This window comes from Callithrix jacchus, chromosome 13, assembly GCF_049354715.1.
Source record: "Callithrix jacchus isolate 240 chromosome 13, calJac240_pri, whole genome shotgun sequence".
Classification (NCBI taxonomy): Eukaryota; Metazoa; Chordata; class Mammalia; order Primates; family Cebidae; genus Callithrix; species Callithrix jacchus.
This window is the reverse complement of record NC_133514.1, coordinates 49,687,727-49,707,083: the sequence shown is the minus strand read 5'-3', so window position 1 is coordinate 49,707,083 and position 19,357 is coordinate 49,687,727. Positions and strand designations below refer to the sequence as shown.

Below are 19,357 nucleotides of genomic sequence, written 5' to 3'. Positions count from 1 at the left end.
TAAATTTAAAGAGATGAAATAGATGTATTTGTGAATGACATACAAATTTCAAAGTTGGCAAAACAAAAAATTATGTTGTTACACTCTTAAGGTGCTCAAGCAGAGGGCTGAGTATCCTGGACAACAAAAATATCACTAAGAATCTAATAACCGATCAGACACACAGCCCAAACACATCACTTGGCTGGGACATGAGATGGCAAACAAGCTGAGGACCTTGATCAGGAAGGAATTTTTCTTATAATGGGAATTGTTTGGGGAAAGCACAACATCCAACACAGGAATGGCATTATGATTTTAAAAACTGCATTGAACTGCTGTACTTGTTTGAAATTAATACTGACCTTAAGGCAATACAATTATCCATATTAATATTTTCCCAAGTAACAAAGGAATATAACTCTATTATTGCTTTCATGTAACCTGTAGTATTAAGAATAGAAAGCCTATTGAAGGGCAACTAAAAATATGTATTTTTTAATATATAATTTTTTTGAGACAGAATTTCACTCGTCACTCAGGCTGCAATGCAGTGGTGGCGATCTTGGCTCACTGCAACCCTCCGCCTCCTGGGTTCAAGTGATTCTCCTGCCTCAGCCTCCCAAATAGCTGGGATTACAGGCACCTGCCATTAGGCCTGGCTATTTTTTTGTGTATTTTTAGTAGAGATGGAGTTTCGCCATGTTGGCCAGGCTGGTTTTCAACTCCTGACCTCAGGTGATCTGTCTGCCTCAGGCTCCCAAAGTGCTGGGATTACAGGTGTGAACCACCATGCTCAGCTAAAAAAATCTTTAAAAAGTGAGCGGCCAATGTTTTGAATCAATTTCAATTTAAATATGTAATTTGCTCGTTACAAAAATTTGAGAGTAAACCCACAGCAAAATACTCGTTATTCAAAGCAGAGCTGTCCTAAGATAATGCACACAAACCAACATAAGACTATTTAACAAAAATATTTAATGCTGCCAAAAAGTATAAAAATACAGTAGGAATGGCAGTACAATACAAAGCAATCTCCCCTAATTTATTTCTTGTACATCTTTCTACATTTCATACACGCATTAAAAACAACAACACATCCAATTAAATGTTCTGCAAAGTCTTCTGCTGGTGGGTGCTCTTCATCCCCTGGATGTAAAGTTTACTTTGTAAACAAACAACTGTGAGGCAATCTAGAGGGTTAGCCAGCCTCACTTTAGTTTCCGGAGTGGGCTTCAGGTCTTGCTTTGCACATCAATGGTTCAAAATTTATAGCTGCAGAATATTCTCAAGTCATGAATATTAGGTGTCTGTCAATCTTGGCCTAAAACACAAAATAAGAAGTCATCTATTCAATTCATATTTACCAAACACACAGACGAACACAGATACACACAACATAAAAGGACTAACAATGCACTGAAAAAGTAACCAAAAATCATTCCCACATGACACATTCAACCACACTAAGTGCTTCACTGTCATCTTGGTAAAATGGCTGAAGTGCTGGATTTCCAAACGGTGGTGGTGTGAGGTGGCCTCATGTGGAAGCACCGTGACTCATATTCTTCTTCAGGAATTACTGTGAATTTTTAAGGCCATCTTGTTTTACTCAAGAAGTGACCTCTATGTGATACTGACAGACAGACAGGTTTAAAAAAAAAATGTACCCACAAGAATTTAGCAAGACTTTATAATATGTGCTAGACTTACCAATACTTTGGAATTCAATGCAAAAGTCTAATCCAATTTGAACCTCCACTGTATAATACAGCTAAAAACATTATCAACATAATGTTTGAACATAAAGTTGGCCTGTATTTTTAAATCACAGGTTGTCAGCAGATCCTTTTTGCCCTGAAGGATAATATTAACAATCATATCTATTGAAATGAACTGATCCAACATTTAAGCTACTATGAATATAAAGACATAAAATAATTGACAGATTTATTGTATTTTAATGCCAAAAAGTAAAAATAAATGAGAGTTTAAATAAACAACAGACAGATGGAATGACTATTGTAAGGGCAGCTGAGTTTTTTATGTCACTTCACAAACTCTGCAAGTAACTGAACTTTTTGGGAGGTCAATGATATTTCCAGTCTTACCCCAGCTCCCCTCAGTACCACAAAACCTCCAAATCTAAATACTTGTCATATTGTATCTTCACATATATATAAATAACTGGGAAACATAAACCATATCCACACATCTAGTCAAAAACTCCCAAATACTGAGAATTAGGCTACTCGTGCTAAAGACAGGGTACTTGGCATAACTGTACCAAGCTCCTTGGTGTTCTGAACAGCCCTTTTATCTGATTATCCAGCACTGATGGAAAACTGTCAAGTAATAAAGAAAACATTCTCATTAGGTATCTGTGAGTCAAAAACTACTATGGATGCTTATTACACAAATCTTCAGAACCCTGAACAAAAGTGGCTGAAGAAAAGGTACTTTTTATTGATTGCGTGTGTATATATTGTGTTTGTGTGTGTATATATACACACAATATATATATATATAGATTCTGTGTATATATACATATCAATTCTGTGTATATATCCACAGAATATACGTGTATATATACACACTCAGAATCAACATATATATTATATTTGTTTTCTATGCATTCAGAAGTTTTTTTAAAACAAAATAATCAAAGAGAATGAAATAATGATCTGGTTTAGAGAATACTCTGATGCTGTAGTTTCTCTGTTGCAGTGGTAGTTTACTCTGGTGCAAGCTTTAAAAATGTGCTCCATTAAAAAAAAAAGAGAATTATCCTGAATTTTAACAGGTAAGAGTGGTTGTCTTATTACTTTCCCACTTAAATATCTCGTTTAAATATTCCATTAAAAACAGAGTCGGTGTAATGTAATAGAAAAAGTATGAGGTTTAGAATTACTGGAAGCCTACAGATTGGAGAGTGAATCTCAGCTCTCTGATATACTCACTGGGCAAACTTGGGCAAGTTACTTATTCTTTGACTCAGTTTTCTTATCTGAAAATAGGGAGAATGCTGTCTACCTAGAAGAGGTGTTATGTGAGTTAAATTTAGATTATATATTTAAACTGGTTGGCAGAATAGTAGGTGTTCACTAGACCCCATGTCCTTCCCCAGTATTTTGTTAGATATACTTACCAAGAATGAACTATCATTTATAACAACTGGCAGTGTTTTTAAAAATTCATGTATTATTTCTTTGTAAATATTATTCAGGGAGGGGGTAAGACATTAAGGTTAAATCATTGGGAGGGTTGTTTTAAAGACTTTATTTGCAAGACTGAAAAGACAAATAGGCTTCATTTTAGAAAATTCTAAATTTGAATCAATTTTTTCTATTTTTATTTAAAAGTGCAAAGGCAAAAGAAATGGGTTCAAACAAGTCAAATGAAACAAACGTGGTGCTTTCTGTGGAGATGGCAGTCCTCACACACCGCTTTACGCTGGAAAGGCGTTAAGGACCATGTGGTGTGGACAGAGGGACTCACAAGTCAACTCTACGCCTGAGGCCATGGAAAGCCAAACTGCACCAAGAATAGGTCTTGCCACCAAATATCCACACTAATACCCTATTGAACTGAATTGAGGCTAATCAGAAACTTCTCTAAGATGAGCAAAGATGCCCTACAGATGACCTACCTAGGTTCCCTCTCCTGAATTTGCCAAACTCAAAATAACTAAAGTTTTTAATAGTAGAAATTTGACATATCAACAGCAACCTGTGTCTGAAAAATATGCCAAATTAGAGCCCAATAAAGAATAATTTGATGTGTCTTTAAAAAATGGTCTGTACAAATAAAAAAATTCCTGTGCAATTCTTGGAGCTCCTCAAAACATACTGTATAACATAAAACCAGGAAGTCCTGAAGTAGTCTCTGTAACATCCTCACCAAATTGCACAATTCCCACCTTCCATTCTAAATTTAAAAAGTAAAATAGAGTTCAAAAGTTTGGGCTGGGAGCGGTGGCTCACGCCTGTAATCCCAGCACTTTGGGAAGCCGAGGAGGGCAGATCACAAGGTCAAGTGATCAACACCATCCTGGCCAACATGGTGAAACCCCGTCTCTACTAAAAATATAAAAATTAGCTGGGCTTGGTGGCATGCACCTGTAGTCCCAACTACTTGGGAGGCTGAGGTGGGAGAATCACTTGAGCCCAGCAGGGGCAAGTTGCCGTGAAGGCAGATCATGCCCACTGCACTCCAGCCTGGGTAATAAGAGCAAAACTGTCTCAAAAACAGAAACAAATGTTTGAACTTTTTAATTATCCTGATGGATTGCCCAGAGATGGTCAGGGCTTTTTTTTTTTTCTTTTCTTTTTCTTGTTACATACATATGGGATTTCACCGTGTTGCCCAGGCTGGTCTCGAACTCCTGGGCTCATATGATTCTCCAGTCTCAGGCTCCCAAAGTACTGGGATTACAGGAATGAGTTATCAAGCCAGGACTGGTCAGTCTTTGAAATGTTTTCCTTGTCAGATTGTTACCCATTAAAGACAAGGTCTCAACAACCAAGTAAACACATCCATCCATCACTTCTTAGAGTTGGTGATGGCTCTGTGCTGGGCTAAACCATACACAGCAGAAGAAAAGGCTCAGCAAGGGCAGTGAGGAAAAATGCTCCCCTCCCTGAAGGAGAATGAGTCTTTCCAGAACCCAGGTGCCAGGGGAGACAGCCATTTCTCAGAAGAGTGCTGGGAGAAAGCATGTGTGCAGTATTGCTCAATGCTGTTCTTGGAGCGATCTGAATGTGCTAAATATTCAGAAAATACCTCCCGCAGAGGAAAAAAGATAACCAAACTCATACTATTTTCCTAGAAGTTCTTACTTGAATACTACTAACCAAAGAGGGGTGAAAAAGCTTAAATTTTCAAATCTGGATGAACAACATAATGACCATATTAGGATCAGGCACACAGAACACAGCAACTGAGTGTACAGTGTTGGAACTGGTGAGATCTTGGTAGAGGAGGGATTGAGGAGTCCACATAACCTAAGCTGCTTCCCACCAAGGCATGTTACCCTTATACATATTCACTAGAACAAAGACAGCTGTAATTTCTAGTGTGTCTGTGCTTTTAGGGGCTCTTGGTGACGCTGTCCCATAGACACTGCTTTGAAGATAGATATAAGGGAAAATGGAATAGAAACCAAACAAGCTGAGAAAGATGACCAGGTCAACTTCAGAGTAAAAAATCATGGACAAATACCATGTTTCTGTTTTCCAAAATTTTCTTTATAAGATTCTAGGTCCCTACCATCTAAATATGCCAAAGCCAAATAAGGGCTTCTTAAAAGTAGAGACTTTATTAGTTGTTGATGTATAAATGGGAATGCAGAACAGGCATTTCTGCTATGCACTGTGTGTCAAGTACAGCCAGGCTTCAGACACCTCCCCCACTGCAGGGTGCAACAGTCTGAGAGGAATCTATGCCCTGGCTACACATCACTGAGAACTCATGTGTGCACCCACTAGAAAAAAACACATAAATGAATGTTTACGGAACTGGAACTCTTGCTGAACATGGAAAGAAAAGGGTCACATGCCTAATGACATTTGGCTCATAATAGACTATATTAAAAAAAATTCTTCATATATATATCTTTAATATATCTTTTATATCTATATCTTTTATTTCTCTACCTACATATATATATGCACACATATATATATAGAGAGAGAAACAAATATCTATAGAGACAAGTCTCCTCTATAGCCCAGGCTAGAGTGCAATAACTCCATCATAGCTCACTGCAGCCTCAAACTTCTGTGTTTATGTGATCCTCCTGCCTCAGCCTCCCAAGTAGCTGGGACTATAGGCATGTGCCAACACACACAGCTAATTTTTTTTAAGTAGAGACCCAGGGTGATCTCAATCATCTGAGCCCAAACAATCCTCCCACCTTGGCCTTCCCAAGTTCTGGGAATACAGGTGTGAGCCACTGTGCCCAACCAAAAATGTCTTTAAACATCTGTATCTAAAAGTAAAAATAAAGGCAGACTAGATTTTTCAATCTGTACAACAACCAGGCAGGCAATTTGGAAATGTAGGTACTCATTATGGTACACAATAGTCAACTAAAACATTTTTAACACCACCAGGTTCTGGTCTGGAACTGGAAATGTAATCTAGTCAGTGATATTTTTCTCAGAGGGAAATGAGTTGCAGTTGCAGTCTTTTTTTTTTTGGAGACAGTTTCACTCTTGCTGCCCAGGCTGGAGTGCAATGATTTTGGCTCACCGCCACCTCTACCTCCCGGGTTCAAGTGATTCTCCTGGCTCAGCCTCCCGAGTAGCTGGGATTACAGGCATGTGCCACCACGCCTGGCTAATTGTGTATTCTGAGTAGAGGCGGGGTTTCTCCATGTTCAGGCTGGTCTCGAATTTCCAACCTCAGGTGATCCGCCTGCCTCGGCCTCCCAAAGTGCCGGGATTACAGGCGTGGACCACTGCACCCAGCCTGCATTTGCAGTCTTTGAGAATTATCTAATTCTAGGATATGTTACAAACAAGACTTTTCAATGACAGCACCATAAACCAATGGAGAAATGCCAGTTTCAGGCTGATTAACACCTACTTCATAAAATTGTGCTGAGGATTAAGTAGGGTATTATGTAAAGAAAAAATACAGTGCCTGGCATACAGTAAACCATCAATAAATGGTACTTCGAACTGAAAGCTGAAAGCAAAGTAGTTGATACGACAACTGGAAGACTGTTCCATATCCTAAACTGCCTTTTAAACCAATATACATTTTTCGATTCATACCACCAATCTGAGTTTGAGATAAAGAGGACAGGCACAAGTGCATATTAAGAATCAGAACCCCTTCCGCTGAAACATATTATTAAAAGAAAATCATTAATACATTTTAAAAAAATGTTTAAAATTTTCTTTCCTTTCTCTTTTCTTGTTCATTCCTTGGTAGAAATATTAAAACAATGATGAAATGGACTAAGAAGATTAAGGGCCAAAAGGCACAAAATCTGACAAATGTATAAAGTCTCCTCTAACATAAAAAATGGTTTTTATATTGCTCTAAAGTCCTCCATGTACTTATTACATGTTACTTTTTTTAACCCTTTAAGAAAGCAGAAAATGGGTATTTTTTTCATTTTTATATGGACAAATTAAACATGCAGAATTATATTTTTACATTCTATATATGTGCAAACATGGATAAAACAAATACTTGGCTAACACTGGAAAGGAATATGAAATTGTTGGTGTAGCCAGAGAACATGGCATTAAACCAAAGGTTGCTGTCAATCTATTAGCAGAAATAGATGTGAGTGGAAATGAACTAGGTATGAATTATAAACTTTCCTGAAAATAAAAAAGCCTGTTTTTTAAAAATGTTTCCTTCTTAACCTATTCAAAAAGCAACACTATCTCATTCAAGTCAAACTACGTATCTGACCCTTAAAATCTGTTAAAATCAGAAAATATTTAATATTATGAGGACCTAAGGATACAACAAGTTTTTTTTTTTCTTTTTTCTTTTTTAAGATGTAGAACCCATCTAGAATTGCTTTCTTTCTCTGGCCATTACCAGAGAAGTCAGCCATGTCTGTCTGTCTCTTGACCAGCACACCTCATTTAATAAAAGGTCGGGATGATGACCACGGGAACAACACGATGTCATGTGTTTTCACGGCATCTAGCGAAATATATTATCACTGGTAAAAACTGAACACTATTTAAAGCATCCACGGTCAACACCCTTCTCAAGGATCTGCTCGGAGAAGGAAAGATGACTAACCTTACAACTGTTCACTACACTGAATGTGGTTTTAAAAATATGTGCAACAGACACCACCCAGAAGGACAGAAAGCAAAGCGTAAGCCAATGAAGCACATTCAGCTAGCAGAGGGGTGAAGCATGTCCTCTCTGGTACTGGCTTCCTCAAGCTTAACCTGTGTATCGAAAGCAAGGCTAGCGTCAACTGGAAATGTCATAAGGCCTAGCTGTATTTGACTTGCAGAGTAACATACTGTATTTAGCAAAGACAAACCAATGCAAACTGGAAAGAGATTTTAAACCAGTAACAACCTAAAATGTAAGGGTCTTGGATGCCTCAACACAGGTTTAATGCAGACAGACATAAGAAAATGTCCCTCTTACCTCCTCTCCATTTCAAAGTTACAGGACACAGTAATACTGAATCAGGACACAGGCACATGTTATAGAAACCTTATTTAATATGTAGTACTGCCTACATCCTGCTTTCATGCTTTCAGCATAATTTAACACATTCAAGGAGACTATGCAAATCAATCCAAAGTATCTAGTTATACCAGTGGTTTTCAAATGATAACTGCCCCCTTTAAAATACTTAAGCCTTATGCAGAAATCTTACATAGCATATAAAAAGAGACAGGCAGAGATTTTGTGGTTGAAAGTAACCTTTTGATGACCCTCCTGGACATCTAATTAGCATAGTTTGAAAACCAATGAAATAATGTAAGCTCTCCATAGTATCATATGCTATCCATGCCTCCTAGCAATTAAATTTATAACAACAATTTCAAGTTTAAGACAAAAACACTGAATGGAATGTTGAAATCTGAAGAAAACTAGAACTCAAATGAGCAGTTAAATTCATTAAACAGTATGCTTTAAAAAATACTCATTAGGAAGCCGAAATGACAATGTAAGGTTTGCATATTATTATACTATTTATTGAAGTAGAAAGAACCTGAAAAATGTTTACTTCAAAACTTCAATCTAGTAAACTGAAATCATGAATCATAAAATGCTTCTTCTTACTTTTACTTCCTAAATCATGATTTACCCCAACTATAAATTCGGGTAATTACATTGAAATTTTCATGAAAAATGAACATATTAATAATGGGATTTACAGAAACCAATTTCTTTACAATGTCTTGACCAACTGTTACCTGACTATCCCAGTAAGGAGAATTTTCCTTCAAAGATATTTTTAGGAAAAGCTTTTGTTTCTTTGCTTTTCTTTTTAAAATGGGGAAAACTGTAAAACATAAAAGAAATGCAATATATAGAAGAAATTGCTCATTCCGATTTCTAACTGCCCATATCAAACTTCTCTTTAGAAAAATGGAAAATGTATCCAGTACAATTGAATCAACATACAATTTATTTTTTTATGTAACAGATTTTTCAAATTGAGCTTCTAAAAAGTACAGTTAACTACAAAAGTAAGATTAAATAGATACTTATAAAATAGATTTACCCTGAAATGGTTAAGAATATAAAGTGTTGATGCCCATGTCAACAGTACATTATACATTACACACATTAAATGTCATTTTCTTTCCATTAATAATGTAGATAAAACCATATTTATTGCTTATATCAAGTGCAGGTTAAAATCCAGATAGCCTCCAAAAACAAATCCTGTGATAAAGGATTTCTCAATGTTGGTCAGGTGAAATACTGTATTTGACATGTATGAATACAGTTGCAAAATTTACCAGTTTTTAACAAGCATGAATGTCTTTATTTTAGACAGCCATTTACAGTTTGGGTTTCGAGGAACCTGCAGTGAAGAGTCCTGAGATGTTGGGCTTGTGACTGTAAATATCACTTATCTGGCTGATGTCTATTCTACTGCACCATTTTTGGGATATGAGGCGTTTGCAAACAAACCCCTATGATTAATGTAGCACTGTCAGCTACTAGTGCAGAAGCTTGCTGGGCAAAATTGTTTATTTATAGGGTATTTTGCTGAAAAAACAGTGTCCAGCCAACAAAAGCGCCAACCAAAATGACTGACACAAACCCCATCTTAGTGAGAATAGGTTGCCAATATAACCACCTTTTTCTTTTTCGTTCATTCTCATTTAGCCTCTGTTTCATCTGCTGCACCTTCTGAGCTGTGGTGGCCTTTCTGTCCTCTCGAATACGCTTCCGTAGAGCACTATGAATAAATAAAAACAAGTAAAAGGAAGTGCACACAGAGCAGGACTTAAGTACTCTAACACAGAGGATCTAGGTGCAAATAAAACCATACGCATCCACTTAGGTTTTACCCTACTTGAACACTGGAATAATGAGGGTTAAAGTCTCAATATTCTTTTTTCTTTTATTGAGATGGCGTCTTGCTCTGTTGCCCAGGCTGGAGTGCAGTGGTGCAATCTTGGCTCACTGCAATCTCCTCTGCCTTCTGGGTTCAGGTGATTCTCCTGCCTCAGGCTCCCAAATAGCTGAGATTACAGATAGGCACCATCATGCCTGGCTATTTTTTTGTATTTTTAGTAAAAACAAGGTTTTACCATGTTGACTAGACTGGTCTCAAACTCCTGATCTCATGTGATTCGCCTGCCTCAGCCTCACAAAGTGCTGGGATTACAGGCATGCATGAGCCACAGCACCTGGTCTCAGAAATTATGTTTCAATGGAAGCTTTCCAACTCCCAAGATACTTGGTCTTGGTTCTATATAAAAATAATAATGCCACTCAGCTACTCAGGAGGATCAAGTCCAGCTTGTCAGATATAGCAAGATCTTGCCTCTCGACCAACCAACCAACAAACCAACCAACCAACAAAAACCCCACAAAAAACAGCCAATGGCAACATATAGGTCACTATTTCTTCCATCCCCTCTTTTTACTTTTCTGCATTACAGCAAAAGTTTAACCAGCTTCCTTGCCCTCAAATTAAACATTACTGACATGGTAATTTTTCTAGAGCATACTCCTGGACATGTAGCTTGATTTAAAGAATTTTTTTCTTTTTGTTTACAGGGCCTAGTGCACAATGGTGCTTAAAAATCTCAAATGCCTCTTCAATGTCTCCAACACTGAGACTACCTTCTTCCTGGCCAAAATGTTTAATCTGAATTTAATTATGATAAACAATAATTAAACAAATGCATTGTATGGGGCATTCTAAAAGATAACTGGTATAGAAACTTCAAAAATACAAATGTCAAGCAAGGAAGAAAAAGGTAGGGAACAGTTCCAGATTAAAAGAGACCAAAGAATCACATCAACCAAATATGATATCGATCCTTGATTAATCTTGAAATATTTTTTTTTTGAGACAGAGTCTCGCTCTGTCACCAGGCGCCAGGCTTGAGTGCAGCACGATCTCGGCTCACTGCAACCACCACATACCAGGTTCAAGCAGTTCTCCTGCCTCAGCCTCCTGAGTAGCTGGGACTACAGGCACTCGCCACCATGCCCAGCTAATTTTTGTATTTTTTAGTAGAGACAGGGTTTTACCATGTTGGCCAGGATGGTCTCCATCTTTTGACCCCGTGATCCGCCCGCCTTGGCCTCCCAAAGTGCTAGAATTACAGGCATGAGCCAATGTGCCCAGCCTCTTGAAATATATATATATATTTTAATAGCCACATAAGTTGGGATCAGAAAAATGTTCTAAAATTAGATTGCGATACCAGCTACACAATTTGGTAAATATATTAAAATTCACTGAACTGTATACTTTGAATGAGAGTAAACTATGGTATGTAAACTTATCTCCATAAAACTATTAAAAAAGCTATATGGTGAACCTTTTAGAAAACAAGCAAAATCTGAATTGAACTATGTATCTGAATATTTTATTTAATCAATGTTATACTTTTTGGTATACTGGAACCTTCTCTACCCAAGAGATTGTTAGTGGAAATGTAAAATGGTTCAGCTGCTGTAGAAAAGTTTGACAGCTCCTCAAAAAGTTAAACATAGAGCTACCATATGACCCAGCAATTCCACTACTAGGTATGTACTCAAAAGAACTGAGAACACATGTCCATGCAAGCACTTGCCAATATTCTCCTACTATGCAGAACTTTGTTCTTGCCATTTTTTGCTGTTCTCCAAATTTGTTCCCCACTAAAATAGAAACCTTCCCTTCTCTCCTGTCCTCTCATTTCAATTCTACTCTTCAATTCTCCTTGCTCCACCCATTCTAGCCCTTCTATTCGTATAGCATTTAATTTGCAGTAAGTAATGTATAATTTACTAATAATGTGCTAACTTGGGTACCTGTTTTATCTTTATAATATATTCTGCAACTTAAGGATGGACTGTGTTTTGCTATCTTTGTACATCTTATTGTGGTTTCTCATGTCTTTTTCACTTTTTGTTATTATATATAAAGGTATCCCTGGCTGTCTCAAACTCCAACTGAAAATATTTACTATGATGACTTGCAAAAATTCTTACCCAGAGTTCACTCTCTGAATTGAAAATTCAGTATCATAAATATGCATGTACCTGCTAGTGAAAACATTTGTGATCAAGTGTAGGCAAAATATGTACAAAAATAGAGAGGGGGGTTAGCCTTCCATGATCCTTTTATTAGCTTTTGACAGGAGCCTGGGGGTATCATTAACAAGGTTCCAATTTAGATATAATCTTTAACATATTATTTCATTTATTTTCACTGTGGTATAGAAGGCAATTATAATTTGTATCTAGTATTTTGTCATTTACCATATAAGCCCAGTGATGAGTCCATTGAGTCTTATATGATTTAATTGGTGTTTTAAATGCTATACAGTTTAAAAGATTTTGTACTATATTTGGGGGAGCTGGTTATGGTTTCTGGTTGCGCTGAGAACACACTATTTTTCTCATTTTAAAGAATGGAACAGAGGTTCTTGTTTTCCAGCAGTGTACTATATAATTGAGGAATGGACTAAAGACAAATACCAAGACATGCCTTTATCTAATTTAAGAACACAATTCCAGAGAAGGACAGACTATTCTCAATTTGTGACAAAATAAATCCTGTCTTCCCTAGTTGGGCCTAAGGAAATTAGGTCTGTGTAATGACTTACCAAGTGGGACCTGCCCAGGTTTTCCCAACTATTTATGCAATTTAGGCCATTAACCAATGTGAATGCCTCCTGTGGACCCTTGGCCATGGAAGATCATGTGGTGTGATCATGGCTCCCTGCAGCCTCAACCTCTTGAGCTCAAGCAATCCTCCCACCTCAGCCTCCCTAATAGCTGAGATTATAGGCTTGGGCCAATACACTTGGCTAATTTTTGTATTTTTTGTAGAGACGGGGTTTGCCATGTTGCTCAGGCTGGTCTTGAACTGCCAGGCTCAAGTGATTCATCCGCCTCAGCCTGAGTGTTGGGATTACAGGCATGAGCCACTGTGCCTGCCCCAGACTTCTCATGTGTTCAAGTTGTTTCTCACTCTCAGTGATCTGAGTTTCTGGGTTGTACTATATATAACTGAGAATACTGGCTTTTCAAACTCAGACTGTAACCTACAGTAAGAAATAGCATCACAACAGAGAAGCCTCATACACACACTGACACATGTATGCAATGTATATGTAAATATATAGAATTTATACATCATACATACATAAACAAAAACAGGTTGAAAATTTTTTACTTTAAGTTTAGGGGTACGTATATGTGCAGGCTTGTTACTTTAGTTTGAAACATGTCATGGGGGTTTGTTGCACAAATTATTTCATCACCCAGGTATTAAGCCTAGTACCCATTAGTTATTTTTCCTGATTATCCTCCTCCTTCCACCCTCCATCCTCTGATAGGCCCCAGCATGTGTTGTTCCCCTCTCTGTGTCCATGTGTTCTCATCATTTAGCTCTCACTTATAAGTGAAAACATGTGGTATTTAGTTTTCTGTTCCTGCATTAGTTTGCTAAGGATTAATGGCCTCCAGCTCCATCCAAGTCCCTAGAAATGACATGATCTCATTCTTTATTATGGCTTCATAGTACTCCATAGTATATATGTACCACATTTTCTTTATGAGGTCTATCACTGGTGGACATAGGTTGACTCCATGTCTTTGCTATGGTGAACAGTGCTGCAGTGAACAAACGAGTGCATGTGTCTTTACAGTACAACAATTTTTTTTTTTGAGATGGAGTTTTGCTGTTGTTACCCAGACTGGAGTGCAATGGCATGATCTCAGCTCACCGCAACCTCTGCCTTCTGGGTTCAAGCAATTCTCCTGCCTCAGCATCCTGAGTAGCTGGGACTACAGGCACGCACCACTGTGCCCAGCTAATTTTTGTATTTTTAGTAGAGACGGGGTTTCACCTTGCTGACTAGGATGGTCTTGATCTCTTGACCTCGTAATCCACCCTCCTCAGCCTCCCAAAGTGCTGGGATTATAGGCGTGAGCCACCGTGCCCGGCCTGCGGTACAATAATTTATATTCCTTTGGGTATATACCCAGTAATGAGATTGCTGGGTTGAATGGTATTTGTTTTTATTCTTTGAGAAATCCCCACAATGTCTTCTACAACAGTTGAACTAATTTACACTCGACCAACAGTGTATAAGCATTTTTTTCTCTCTACAACCTTGCCAGCATCTGATAAATTCATAGTTACTATTTGTGATACGCTGATAATTTGTATTTTACTCTACTCCATTTTCTTCTTTAAAAAAAGTTTATAACCCAATCAACTTCACGACTATGGGATTCAACCTTCAATTTGAAAAACACTGCTTTGGAGTATATTCAACAATGAAAATGAATATAAGAAAGTACTGTGTTCTATTTCTTTTGAAAGTTGAAATTCTTTTGATAAGACGATTTTATTAGGATCTTTAATGCAACATTATCTAGAGGTACTAAAAATTACTGGGACTGGCTGATAAAACTGTTGAGAGTAACCTTTATTTCACACCCCTGATCCTATGCTCCTCTTTTACATTTCTTTTTTTTTGAAACAGTGTCTTGCTCTTTTGCCCAGACTGGAGTCTAGTGGCGTGATCTCGGCTCACTCCAACCCCCTGGGTTCAAGTGATTCTCCCACCTCAGCCTCCCAAGTAATTGGGAAAACAGGCAAAAACAGGCATGTGCCACCATGCCCAGCTAACTTTTGTATTTTCAGCAGAGACAGAGTTTTGCCATGTTGGCCAGGCTCATCTCTTAACTCCTGACCTCAAGTGATCCACATGCCTGGGCTTCTCAAAGTGCTGAGGTTATAGGTGTGAGTCACTGTGCCTGGCCTCTTCTCTATTTTTGTAACCTTGTTCTTGCAATCAGTCTTCTCAGCTTAGAATCCTGACTTTTCTGTTGGGACTCCTCTACTTTCAAATATGCACCCGTCTCATCAGACAGAAAATGAAAAAAGAGAAAGAAGAAACCACCACCACCACCACCACCACCACATGCGAAAACATGTACACGCACAAAAACACACACAGATCCCATAAAATAGCCTTTTGCAATCATTCTATAACTCCTAAGTGGTTTTACTAGTCTCCTCTGTATTGCCAAGCTTGGATGAGTGATTTAAGTCATTGAGACTCTTAATATGGTTGGTCTGAATCTTGGTGGATTAAAACTCAACACTCGTGAAATACTAAGAATACCATTTCAGTCATCAAGCCATTTTTCACTGAATTCTGCAGACAGTACTAGATAAAAGGGGGGAAAAGACAATAATACTAAGAATCTAAAAGTCTAAATACTGAAAAAGCTAAGGTAATTTACAACGATTATTTCCTGATTTAAAGGTATTCTATTTAAGATGAAAAAAGGAACCGAAAAAAGATTATGCTTTCTCTTGTAGTCTAAAACTACTGGGCTGGGCGCAGGGGCTCATGCCTGTAATCCCAGCACTTTGGGAGGCCGAGGCAGGCAGATAACCTTAGGTCAGGAGTTCTAGACCAGCCTGACTAACATGGAGAAACCCTGTCTCTACTAAAAAATACAAAAAATTAGCTGGATGTGGTGGCGCATGCCTGTAATCCCAGCAACTCAGGAGGCTCAGGCAGGGGAATAGCTTGAACCCAGGAGGCGGAGGTTGCGGTGAGCCGATATTGCGCCACTGCACTCCAGCATGGGCAACAAGAGTGAAAATCCATCTCAAAATAAATAAATAAAAAATAAAACTACTGAGGTCAAAAATTAGGAATAACATTGCTAAGTCATAATAAACCCTTCCACTATAATATCATATGTAATATATATTGGAATATGTTAGCATTTATAAAATTTCAGGTATTTAATTTTTATATTAGGAAAAAAGAGCAGTGAAGCTATAATGTATGGCAGACCGTAACTATTTTCACTCCAATCTAACAAATATAACCACAAGATAAAATTCCCCACAATAAGAAGAATGTTTTGCAAAAAGAAAAGAAGAAAAGTTATTCAGAGATGCAGGAGAGAGGAAACAAAAAGCTCATTCACTTTGCTAAGTGACTCATATCAGGTTACCAGCTTCGTAATGTGTGAGAGACAGTCCTAAAAATGTCGTTGTAACTTAAAATTCTGAATAGATGGCACATTCATATGGATTTAAAAAATGCCTTTTTCTTCCTCCAGTAATGGAATTAAGCTTACATATTTAAATGTTTTATTAAAGACATATTATCAGTTACATTATATTACAACAACTCTGTAACTGTACAAATGGCACTTATTCATACTACTTATTTTCTGTACCATACAAATATTTTAGCACCTACTTATATTAACTTTTGCACTCAATCATTATTATTTTAAAGGATTTTCGAACTAGTTCTATTTGTAAGTATTGGCTTTTTATAGAACTGAAAGCTCCTTGAGAACGCCTGTGTCATCATTCATCACATACTACCTAAATACCCTCAGGTAAGAAATAAAGTTTATATTAATTTGGCCAGACATGGTGGCTCACACCTGTAATCCCAGCACTCTGGGAGGCCAAGGTGGGTGCATCACCTGAGGTCAGGAGTTCAAGATCAGCTTGGCCAACATGGCGAAACCCTATCTCTACTAGAAATATAAAAATTAGCCAAGTGTGGTGGCACACACCTGTATTCCCAGCTACTGAGGAGGCTGAGGCAGGAAAATAACTTGAACCCAGGAGGTAGAGCAGTGAGCTGAGATTGTGCCACTGCACTCCAGCATCGGTGACAGAGGGGAAAAGAAAGGTTATATTACTTCAATAAATTAAAGGCCTATATTATCTCATATCTGCATAATTTATTTATTAATTATTATTATTTTTGAGACAGGGTCTTGCTTTGTCACCTAGGTGGAAGTGCAGTGGTGCTATCTCAGCTCACTGAAGCCTTAACCTCCCCAGCTCAAGCAATCCTTCCACTTCAGTCTCTGGAGTGGCTGGGACCACAGACTCGCATCACCACACCTGCCTAGTTCTATTTATTTTTTTTGTAGAGATAAGTTCTTACTATGCTGCCCAGGCTGGTCTCAAACTCCTAGACTCAAGTGATCTTCCCATCACAGCCTCCCAAAGTGTTGGGATTACAGGTGTGATTGTATTCTCCTAACATAAAAATTACATACCTGAAATCCTATGGCACCTGGCCCCATAAAATTTATTTTTAAAATAAAAAAGCCTCATCTTTCAGCATGTATTTATAGAAAGCTTACCTCTCACTGTTCTCCTCCATTGTATCTTGCATTTTAGAGGAAAGTCCTGTACATCGGTCACCTGTCAGTTTTTCTTCTTCTAGACCTATTCTGTTTCCATTGTATTTTTCAGTTGTTATTTTGTTTGGTGAATAATCAAAAGCAGGAGATAAGTCTTCCTTAGAAAGTTCTTTCCATTGTTTCTAGGTAGGGAAGAGAAATGAAAAATAAACACAAACAGTAAAAATTTATTTTCCTTATATAAAAATAACATATGAATTAAAATCCTATATTCAGGTTAAGAAAATGATGCCAATGATGCTAAAAGATGAGTGAAAAAGAAAAAAGCATATTGCTATACTGTAGCTCATAATTATGCTTAATTTAAAATTTATAATAAAGCATTTAATATTATGTACATCAGTATACAGTTGCATATAATGTTTTTTAAAATCATTTTTAAAAAATTTTATTATTATTATTATTATTTTTTTTTTTTTGAAGACAGGGTTTCACCACGTTGGTCAGGCTGGTCTTGAACTCCCGACCTCAGGTGATCTGCCCGCCTTGGCCTCTAAAGTGTTTGGATTACAGGCATGAGCCACCACGCCCGGCCCTGCATATAATAATCTTAATAAAATCTCATGAACTGTTACCTATTTGAGACAATCTAGGACTACAGTCAAATATCAGTCATAGTGATGATTTTAATATGGGTATCCAGATCCATGAAACTAACAGGACACTAAACACACTCAATGCAAAGAGGTCCTCTCTCCGAGGTACATTATAATAAAGCTGTTCAAAGTCAGACATAGATAATTCTAAAAGCAGCAAGAGAAAAGGATCAAGTCACATGTAAGGGAACCCAGCAGGTTTCTATCAACAGATTTCTCAGAAAACCTGTACACGCTAAGAAAGAAATGGCCTGTAATATATTCAAAGTGCTGAGAGATAAAAACTACTAGGAAAGCTATCTTTCAGAAATGAAAGAAAAATGAAGTCTTTCCCAGACAAGCAAAAGCTGTAAGAATTTATTACCAATAAACTAGCCTTACAAGAAATTCTTATGGGGGCTGCTTCGACTGAAAGCAAAAGTATAATTACTATCATGAAACCATGAAAATATAATCTCACTGATAGAGGTAAATTAATTACCAAATTCAGAAAACTCTATTGCTATAACTATGGAATATAATCTTTCAAATCTCCATTATGAAGGTTAAAAGTAAAAAATGGTCAATGGTAACTATAGCTAAAAGTTGTTAAGGACCACACAATATAAAAGGATATAAATTAATCAACAAAATTGTAAGTTGTGGGGGAAGGGTAAAAGTAAAAAATATTTTATGAGATCAAGGTTATTATCAGCTTAAAACACTCTATCATAACTATAAGATGCTTCACGTAAACCCATAGTAACCACAAAAAAGTAACTACAGCAGATACACAAATGAGAAAGGGAAATAAATCAAATCTTATCACTAAAAAAATCACCAAACCACAAAGGTAAACAATAAGAGAGAAAGAAAGGAATAAGGAATATGCAAAGCAAACAGAAAACAATTAACAAAATGGCAGGAGTCTTTATCTATCAATAATACCCTTGAATGTAAACAGACTAAATTCTTCAATGAAAAGATATAGTGGCTAAACGGATGAAAAAACAATAAACAAAATCCAACTCTGTGTTGCCTATACGAGACTCACTTCACCAGAAAGGACATACTAAGACTGAAAGTGAAGGGGTGAGAAATAATATTCCATGCAAATTAAAATGAAAAAAAAAAGGAAGAGAAGTAGCTGCATTTTGATAAAATAGACTTTATGTCAAAAACCATAAAAAAGAAACAAAGGTCAAAGGGGTCAATTCAGCAAGAGATTTAACGATTTTAAATGTCTATGCACCCAATATACTGGTGCACACAAATATATAAAGCAAATACTATTAGGCCTAAAGGGAGACACAGACTGCAATACAATAATAGTAGGAGAATGGTACATCCCATTTTCAGCAATGGACAGATCAGCCAGACAGAAAATCGATAAGGAAACATTGGATTTAAAC

At 37.2% G+C, this 19,357-nt stretch overlaps 1 protein-coding gene across 11 annotated transcripts in view; it reads right to left on the bottom strand.

The window, feature by feature from the left end:
* Window positions 1-937: 937 nt before the first annotated feature.
* The window catches only part of PTPN2 (protein tyrosine phosphatase non-receptor type 2), a 115,138-nt gene continuing 96,718 nt past the window's right edge, over window positions 938-19,357 (bottom strand). For 6 of the 11 annotated variants that reach the window (XM_078347707.1, XM_078347709.1, XM_054243945.2 and 3 more), the window contains 2 exons: window positions 17,311-17,492; window positions 8,173-9,892 (listed from right to left, as the gene is read on the bottom strand). In XM_078347707.1, coding sequence (XP_078203833.1) covers window positions 9,685-9,892; window positions 17,311-17,492 — 390 coding nt within the window. In that variant the 3' untranslated portion in view covers window positions 8,173-9,684. Of the gene's footprint in view, window positions 1,304-8,172; window positions 9,893-17,310; window positions 17,493-19,357 lie in introns of those variants that run through there. The other 5 variants (XM_078347708.1, XM_078347710.1, XM_054243947.2 and 2 more) reach the window with 1 other exon arrangement.